The sequence below is a fragment of the Microplitis mediator genome, chromosome 11 (assembly GCF_029852145.1).
Source record: "Microplitis mediator isolate UGA2020A chromosome 11, iyMicMedi2.1, whole genome shotgun sequence".
In the NCBI taxonomy this organism is placed as follows: domain Eukaryota; kingdom Metazoa; phylum Arthropoda; class Insecta; order Hymenoptera; family Braconidae; genus Microplitis; species Microplitis mediator.
Window position 1 is genome coordinate 5,723,424 of NC_079979.1, and position 10,001 is coordinate 5,733,424.

A 10,001-nucleotide genomic window follows, 5' to 3' on the forward strand; every position below is an offset into this window, starting at 1 on the left:
ATTTAAACGTTACCGAAATAAAATATTATTTTATATTTTATTTTATTTCTTCGAGCAATTCTGGGAACTACGGCTTATCCGTGTCTCATTCGCAACAGCAGTCTTGTCACCTCGCCGTGTAAGAATACTCTGACGTCACTCGTCAAGTATTTCTTTAATACTTCCGCTGTATGTGTGTCTCCGGACAATAAAATTATATTATTTAATTTCGTAAATCGACTGTGTTTCTCCGAGCAATGAACTAATTGTGTTTTCGATCAACTACGATTTTGTTTATAATATTGTTTATATCGAGTCAAGCCGACAACGGCATTTATATTTTTTTTGTAACCGATAACTTTATTTGTGATACCGATCAATTTATTATTTTGTGTTCAATATACGACTAATTATTTTGTGTTAATTCTGATTAATTATTTATCGTAATCTTAAGTGCCTGACCTTTCCCCGATCCGCCACCCTGAGTCGACATTTTTGATAATTGTTTATTTGGTGATTGTTACATCACCTGGCGCCCAACTTAATTAATTTTGAACAAGGTTGCCAAAAATCGTAAGTGTATTCGGACTTCACTCCGGTAGATCCCCGGTGGTGAAAAACCCGTTATAACATATATATATTTTTTTATCGGAACTATATACATAATTGAATATTTATAGGTTTCATATCCATAAAGTCTGATCAGATATAATCATGTATAGTCATGATCTAATCATATATAATCACTTATATATGATTATATATGGGGTTATAACAGCCAGGTATGATTTTATCTAATTATATATAGACTTATACATGATCAGATCTGATCATATATAGACTTATATATAGTTATATATGGGGTTACAACAGGCAGGTATGATCAGATCTAATTATGTATAGGCTTATATACAATTATATATAATCCCATGTGAGCCAAAAAAACCAACCTATCGAATTTACGTCCTAAATAGGACCTATATATTGTCACGATCGGAATGAGTGAAGGCGACGAGCGAAAGGGTTATTTTATTCATTATTTAATATCGGAATACCGAATTACCCTGTTCTATAACTCAGCCAAGGAGTTCGATTGAACCGTCACGTGGTTAGTGTGAGAACTTATGAGTGATTGGGTACCGATCATTAAATTATAAGTTATAATATAAAATTATTTTATTCTATCATCCAACCAAGGAATTGGCGTCACGTGGCTGATATAAGAATGTTTTAATTTCTTATCGTTTTATAACTTATTTGTCTATTCGGACCGAGCGGATGTACTATACACTGCCCCGTTCATTGACCTGCGTGGCGTTTGGGTAGAACCGGGATTTTTGAGCGAGAGGGATATTGGGTCGGTGAATTTGGGCCCTCGAGAAGACCGTGTTCTTTCTCCGTCTTACTTAGGGTTTACTATGACTTAAATTACTAGCACTTGAATGCTGGAGAAAAAGAACAGTAAATAAAAAGACGAATGTATAACAAGAAAAACATGTGTAGTATTTTGACAGGTTAAATTTTACATGTACATATTATAATTTTAGACTTACCCAGAAGGGTTGATATACCTGCACACACACTCACTCCAAATTCACCAGTTTGAATTTGTGTACACAGGAGTTTACAATATTTTATGACAGTTTTTAATTGAGATTCACAGGTTGAATCTATTCACACGAACGCACTGCACGCTGAACCGAAAGGCCGGCTTTGCTGTCGAGTGAATTTATGATGATATATATAAATATATATATTTTCTTTTAGGGTTTTATTAAAGGATTAACTATTCCTAAACAAGGACTCCGATTGCCTCGGCGGTGGACGTCACGTGAAGGAGTTAAGTTAATCTTAATGCGAACTCAAGTGATTTTACTTTAGGTATCCAACCTAGGAGTCCAGATGCCTAAGCGAAGGACCTCACGAGGAAAGGTTTTAAAAATAAAATTTTAAGTCGCGAAATTATAATTTAAAATAAAAGAATCGAAACTCGGTTATCGGTCTGGACCTCTGATTGTTTAGGCGTAGAGCGTCACGAGAGCAAATTTTGAAATCTTACTCGTGGATAGATCCGACAAGGGTTTTAGTTGCGGCGGTAATGACTGATCTTAATTATTTTTCCGGGGTTTATATACGAAAATTTTGGGAGAAAAGTGGGGCTAAAAATATTGAGAGCGTGAGAATAAAGGATTAGATCATAAATTTGAGTGACATTTACTTTCATTCTCGGAAACCTGTCATCTTAGAAAATTTACTATTTGTAGAGGACTCGGAGATACAGACGGTTAATCCATTTGCGACCAAGTATTAATTACTTAAATCCATTAGTGGTACATATTTTTAAAAGCGATAATTTAATTTTAAGAAAACATTTTAAAATTTACCTCTGATCTCCGTATGGAGATGATAGAAAATAACAGGAGATCGTAAATTTAAGTGACATTTATTTTAATTTTTGGACCTCTGAAAATTATATCATCAAAAATTATCGGCTACCGGAATCCATGGGAAACCGTTAGTTTCATTAGCGGGCGGATATGCACTCTTTAATTCCATTAGCAGCGAGACAGAAAGAAATAAAATTTTGATTTAAATGACAGGAGCTCTTTACTCTACTTTTCGGGTAATAAAAATCAACAAAGAATTCGTGGGAACTGTAATATTCATCGATGTTAGATGATGTTAAATTAAGTGCTTGGGTAATAAAATTTAGATCTAAGGGAGAATTTTTAAGCTAACTTGATTTAGACATTAGAATTTACTTAAGGCTTAAGTAGGAAATATTAAGAAAGAGATCAAAAATAATTCTATGTGAAGTTTGCCGTTGAGGACTTTACCGAGTAAACCGGCCATCGCAGTGCAGCTGCGTTTATGAGAGAGAAAGACAGATACTTGTCTATCCGCTGGGTTTTACTTCTATTTCACTCTCTCTTTCTTCATGCATTATATTATTTTATTTCGATATTATAAATGCTGTTCATTTCAAAGTATTTTTAATTGATTCAAAGTAAGTCCAACACTCATTTTTAAAATTGTTGGATGTACTTTGAATTATAAAAATAATTAAAAGAAAAATTTAACTAAGTTAAATTATAAATTACTTGGGATCAAAAGTTATTCATGTGTATCGATTGTTACAATATCGAGAAAAAAATTCTCCCATTGGGCAAAATTTTTAGCTCAATTTTTAAAGGTGTCGGTAACTATTTTAAATTTCCCATTTAAATAACATGCAAAAGACTTTTTTTTTTTTTTTTTAAATATTATAACTTTTGAATTACGTGAGACGAAAATTCAGCTGTAGAATATTCTTGTAGGGCATTAAATTTTCTAAAAGAAATTCCTGGGAGTCGAATTTGTAAACTTGATATTTCGTATAGTAACAGGCCATCAAAGTCTAGTGTAAACAGAATCATACAAATTTACGGTGTTATGTGGATTTTCCAAATACTTTTCTAACTTCCCGCTGAGAAAATCGACGATTTTCCAAAAATTCGGGAAGTTATTGGTTTCACCCCGATTTTCCGAGCGATGTCTGTATGTATGTATGTATATATGTATGTATGTGTGTGTGTGTATGTGGATGTAAACCTCTCATATCTCTTTGATAAATGAACCGATTTAGATGGTTCTTGTGGCATTCGAAAGATATCTTCTGAACTTAGATTTTCAAAAAAATTTTAGACCATTTAGTCAAATAAACTCTGAGATATTTAAGAAATACGAAAAAAAAAAAATTTTTTTTGTTCGTTTTTTTTGGATGTTGTGAAAACTGTAGGATCGATCAATTCCAAAATCTAATCAGCTCTAGAACTCGATAAAAGCTTTCGATTGCCACCAAGAACGTCTCAATCAGATAATCCGTTCAAAAGATATCGTCGACGAAAGAAACAGCAGAAAACGGTTTTTTGCAAATATCGTCGAAACGACTAAACCAATCATTCCCAAAATTTTATCAGCTCTAGACCTCAATAAAACGCGCCGATTGCCAACCCAACCGTCTTAATAGGATAATCTGTTTGAGAGATATCGTCGACGAAAGAATGACAAAAAATCGTTTTTTTCGTTTTTCGGGAATATTTCGGAAACTATCGAATCGATCAATTCTAAAATCTAATCAGCTTTAGAATTCGATAAAATCATTCGATTGCTGCCAAGAACGTCCCAATCAGATAATCTGTTCGAGAGATATCGTCAACGGAATAATAAATGTTGAATCAATATCTGTTTTTTTCATTGAATAACATAATAATTACTGAACAAAATTACTTAAAATTAATATGTTCTTCTTTATATAAGTCATTGGAAGTGATTGCCTAAAAATCGTCATGTTCGCTCGTATCAGGACATATTTACACGATAAAGATACAACGTATCACGTAAATACTTATTTTTGAGCTAATTATTGAACATAATTGTGAACAAATATAAAAATGCTCATTCATTCATTATTTTAGATCCTAAATTTTTAAACTTTAACATAAAACGTAACCCTGTTGAGCTTGGAAAGCTCATAAAAAGGGAAACAAAGGTATCTTCGAGCTCAAAGAGCTCGAAAATGTATTCACAACAATGTTTTAGAGATCAAGGAGCTCGAAAACAGCGGGAAGTTTTAGGACTGGCCCGTAGTGTCAACCGATAGACAGATTTTTTTTATTGTGATCGATAACAAAATATTATTTGTTACAACGTGGATATCGTTAGTGATTTCATTGCACTACATGTAGAACAAATTTCCTCGTAGTATTGATATTTTTAATAATAAAGCCTTAAATTTGTATAATTCTGTTCACTCTAGACTTTGATGGCCTGTTAGTATACGAAATATCAAGTTTACAAAGTCGACTCTCAGGACTTTTTTCAAAGAAATTTAATATCATACAAGAATAATCTAGAGCCGAATTTTTATCTCACACGGTTCAAAAGTTATAATATTTTTAATCAAAAAAAAATTTTTTTGCATGTTATTTAAATGGGAAATTTCAAATGGCTACCGACACCTTTTAAAATTGAGAAAATTAATTATATCTTAAGTTTATAATAACTAAGTATAACAGGGTATAACGCATTTATGAGATATTTCACCGAATTTACAGAAAGTATACACATGGCTATACTTTGTAGTATACTTTAAAACTATACATTTTTTTCATGCGGGATGGACAACAAGCGATACTTCCGAAGATGCTTGAAAGACTTACAGCTAAATCAAGACAAACTAAACTGGTTCACCAAAATAAAAGAACTGTTAGTTAACAAAGACCAGAAGGATCTAATACAGCCAACATCGGGCACTCCAATCAGAGAAGCAACGAATAATATAACCCTGGCGGCTTTGAATCACCCTGGAAACACCCTGGAATCACAGTGGATCCACGGTGGGTTTTTTTTTCATTTTATCACCGTGATTCCACGGTGGTTACACGGTGCACCCACCGTGATTCCACGTACACCGCGTAATCACCGTAGATATACCGTGGAATCATGGTGGGTACACCGTGTAACCATGTGGAAACACGGTGTAACCACCATGGATCCACAGTGATTCCGCCGTGTTTCCACTCCCAGGGTGTTTCCAGGCTGTTTCCAGGGTGGTTTAAAACCGCCAGGGAATAGATAAACTTGCAGCTAAAAAATTTCAAAAAGGCTCAGATAGGATCACACAATCTTCATATTCCTCAATATTTAAATGTATAACAAGTACTAGAATCGAAGAGTCTGAGGACTATTTGAGATGGGACCTACCTCTTAATACAGTGAAAGTCATAGCACAACTTCGTTTAACCAGCGATAAGAGAATAAAAATAAAAGCCACACGAGTTGACCTTGACATTGATACTGCACAAATTTGCTTAAACTGCGAACAACTGAAACTTGAGACCCTGGAACTTATTATCATGGACTGCAATGCATATGAGATAACGAGAGATAGACTTTTAAGGGAGCCAGAATTTCCCAAAGTATTATACATCTTCAATAAATCCCATGCATATAACATCTATAACTTCATAATGAAAATAAGTAAAACAAAAGCCTTTATTCTGTCGAAATGATAGATGCAATGAACAAGATAAACGCTATCCACTGAAGACGCTGTTGAGAATCACCAACATTTTTGTTCTGTTTGTCATCATATAATTTATAATTATTCAACTATTTTTTTATTATTCTTAATTTTATTCTATTATTACCTAATTATCTTTTCATACACTGGTCACAAAAATTAAGGGGTAGAAAAAAAATCCGAAAGTTTTAGGTGATTTTCAACATGCTGTAACTCGGTGAAAAATGGTCGTATAAGAAAATTAAGAAAAAACAAATTGTAGCCTTAAGTTTCTAGTTTTTAGATCTGGACCTCAAAATTTTTTATCATGTACGGTTCCGGAGTAAACATGAGAAAACCGACGAAAAAAAATTTTAAAAATTTTTGCTGGTCTTTCAATACCTCTATGGGCGTCAATAAATTTTTTTGAATAATCCGACCGTATGACTTTTCTAGGAAATTTTATGCCCTTTAATTTGGCGGCCTGAAAAAGTTTCGACAACAATTTGGCGCAGTGTTACCAACTCTATTAACTTTTAGGTAGATCTACCAACTTTAAACATTTTTTTCAAATCTACCTCCCTGGATCAAAAATTTACCAATTTTTCAAATGTTTTAGAAATATGATTTGATTTTTTATAAAAATAATAATAATACCTTTCCTTTTTCTCGCCAACCAAATTACCTAATTTTTTTTAATTATTTAGTAAATTTTTTTAAATTTAAAGGAAAGAGATAGAGGGTGTTGCTGTGCATAACCGTCTATCATACATGAATATGTATATATACACTGAAGTATACATTTATATGGCAGCCACGATTGTTGTTAAACAAGAGTTCAGTGAGTGAAAGAGTGAAACAGAGTGATTTTAATATTCAAAAACAAAAACAATTAAAATGATCGAGAGTGAAAATGAATCTGACGAAAATTCTCCGCCACGCAAACATAGAAAGCTTCATTATGAACAAAAATATTCCAAAATTTGTGAAAAAGAATCAGAGTACGCAGGTTGGATAAAGCCTAGCAATAGAGGAAATCAATTCTTTTACTGCACAGCATGTAATTCCAATTTAAAGTGTGGTGGAGGAAAGTTTACAATTTCTAAGCATGCTCAAAGTCACAAACATATTAGTAATATTAAAGGTTTGTTTGTGTCGTGTTTTTCTGTCAGGTCCACTGGGTTACTAAAATAACTTTCTTCCTTTAATGGTTTAAAACATAAACAAAATGAAGTTAGCCGACATCTAAAAATTTTTAGAAGTTTTTTATTGAAAAAATTATTACGAAACAATTTTTTTAAAAAATTACATGTGTAGAAAACTTAAAATACTATAAGTGCACTTTTTTAAAAATATTTTTTTAGTTTAAATTTAATGAAATTAAAAAATAAATAATTTTTAGTCGTCTTCTAATTTCAGTGTCATTTTAAAACGATGTTATTTGGATAATATTAAATTATCCTTTGACTTTCTCAGGTACTATCCATCAGCCACCTATTACTTCAAAATTTAGCCAATCATCAAAATCTTTCGAAGAGAAAGTTAAATCGGGCGAAATGAAAATGGCATGTTTTCTAGCAAAAAATAACCTATCATTTAACGTCGCAGGTATTTGTTATTTTCTTGTTTCAATGCAAACAATTTTTTGATAGTTATTTTATTATATTTGATTCAAATATCAATATTGACATAAGTGAGTCTCAGGTAATTAGACATTAAGGTAAACAAGTACAAAGTTTTTAAATTGCACGATTTGCAAATTAGCTATGTAATAACTTGATCGTTTATTTGGAATAATGTTCAATTACTTGTAACTTATAATTGTATATTGTCGAGTGTTGGGGATGAGAATCATATGTTTTATCATATATTACGCTGAATCTGTGGTGATCTGTGGACATTTTATAATTTTTTAGGTAATCTAAAGAATCTTATCCAGTCAGTATGTCCAGATTCAGAATTGGCAAAGCAACTTACATTTGGTAGAACAAAAGCTCATGCTATAGTGACAAATGTTACTGGGAAAGTTGCATATGAAAAACTATTGGATAAACTGCGAAATGGAAAATTCTCTTTAATAGCTGATGAGAGTACTGATAGATCTACTATTAAACACATGGCTTTAATTGTACGGACTGCGACGGATTTTAAAGTTGAAGATAGCTTTTTATGCTTGTTACCAGTATCAGATTGTACTGCTGTCGCATTACATCGGACTTGCAAGGAATTTTTCGAAAAAGAAAATATTCCTTATAAGCAAAATATGATTGGATTCGCTTGTGACGGAGCAAATAATATGTCCGGAGATTATCTTTCATTAGCAGCGTTGTTCGCTAAAGATATACCAAATTTATTTATAATGAAATGTATTTGTCACTCATTTCACTTGTGTGCTTCTTATGCTTGCAAAGAACTCCCCCGAGGAGTAGAAGATTTTGCAAGAGATGTGTACAGTTATTTAAAAAATAGCCCGAAACGACTCAATGACTATCAAGACTTCCAGAAATACTTAAATATTAAACCGAACAAACTTTTACACCCCTCACAGACAAGATGGCTTTCTTTACTTCCGGTCGTGTAAAGGCTCATCGATCAACTACCAGCACTGACTTTATATTTTCAAAATGCTGTTTTGGGTGATAGATTACTTGCTGCTAATTCAACATTGGAAAAATGCTTGGCTCCTTCTACTGTTCTCTACTTGCAATTTTTTAAATTTGCTTTACCATATTTTCACGATCTAAACAAGGAAATGCAATCGAAAAGCCCGAAGTTGTTTGTCTTGTACGAAAAAGTGTTTGCGACCTATAAAACGACCTTGGAGTGTTTTATTAAACCAGAATGTTTGGAGTTATCAGCTGCAGAAAAAGAAGCCAGTACAAATTTTTCAGCAAGTCTGGAAACTAAAATTTTAAATATTAAATATGAATCAAAGAGAAATCATTTACCCTACGATCAAGTATACCTGGGAGGTGATGTCTTAGCGTTGTTATCACAAGAAGAATTTGTTCGTGACATGGGAGAAGCTTAAGTCCACAATTTTATACAAAAATGTGTTCTTTTTTATACTATGAGTATTAAGCAAATAAGGAATAGATTCCCGTTTGAGGATTTACAGAGACAAAGATTGAAAAATTTATCATTTTTAAATCCTCAATGTTTAATTGAACAAAAATCTGTAACTCCTATTGCTCACTTAAAAAAATTGTTTCCAGGTAAATATTATTGTTATCAAATCTAAATAATAACTATTAATAACGATAATTTCCTTGCAGATTTATGTCCTTCGAATTGAACGGAATTGGGCCGAGAATGGAGAATTTTAAGAAATACTACGCTTCCTTTCAATACTGCAGAAGATATCAGGGTTGAAGATTTTTGGCATCATGTTTCAGCAATCAAAAAAGGCGATCATTCGCAAATGTTCCCTTTGCTGAGCCAGTTCGTGAAAAAACTGCTTGTGCTTCCGCACAGTAGTGCCAATGTTGAGAGGCTGTTTTCAGCAGTCAATTTATTAAAAACTTCTAGTCGAAGCAAGTTGTCAACTGATACCCTACATGGACTTCTACACACCAAAAGATTCATCAACGAAAGTTCTGAACAACCTGTACCTACTGAAGCTCATTATAAATTATTCAACCAGAATATGTATTCTTTTAAAGAATAAAATAGTACAAAATTTATATTTTATTAATTTTTTTACATAGACAAAACCATTAAATAAATAGCCCATAAAATGATTTGCGAATTGAATTATGCTGTTCAGTCTATGATTTGATTTTGTTTTAACTCTGAAAATTGACAATTTAGTTCTTTCTCCTTGGTTTTCTTAAAATAGTCAGTAAAATAATGTGTTTTAAATAAAAAAGTTAATTGTACATTTTAATTACACTTGAAAAAATGTAGTTGGTAGATCTACCTACTTTTCAAATTAAGGATGGTTGGAAACTACCAACTTTTAAAATTGTATCTACCTATT

The 10,001-nt window shown here is 32.4% G+C and overlaps 1 protein-coding gene across 1 annotated transcript; it reads left to right on the forward strand.

Moving 5' to 3' along the window:
- The first annotated feature begins 6,752 nt into the window (after positions 1 to 6,752).
- On the forward strand, positions 6,753 to 9,686 carry LOC130677158 (uncharacterized). The gene is made up of 4 exons (XM_057483797.1): positions 6,753 to 7,166; positions 7,499 to 7,630; positions 7,939 to 9,237; positions 9,298 to 9,686. The coding sequence occupies exons 1-3, from the start codon at positions 6,920 to 6,922 to the stop codon at positions 8,601 to 8,603; spliced, it is 1,044 nt and encodes a 347-aa protein (XP_057339780.1). The 5' UTR covers positions 6,753 to 6,919; the 3' UTR covers positions 8,604 to 9,237; positions 9,298 to 9,686.
- Positions 9,687 to 10,001: the final 315 nt, after the last annotated feature.

Coding starts and splice junctions, on each gene's coding strand:
- LOC130677158 (XM_057483797.1), top strand. CDS start 6,920: ATGATCGAGAGTGAAAATGAATCTGACGAAAATTCTCCGCCACGCAAA. Junction 7,167..7,498: donor ACATATTAGTAATATTAAAG/GTTTGTTTGTGT, acceptor TGACTTTCTCAG/GTACTATCCATCAGCCACCT. Junction 7,631..7,938: donor CCTATCATTTAACGTCGCAG/GTATTTGTTATT, acceptor ATAATTTTTTAG/GTAATCTAAAGAATCTTATC.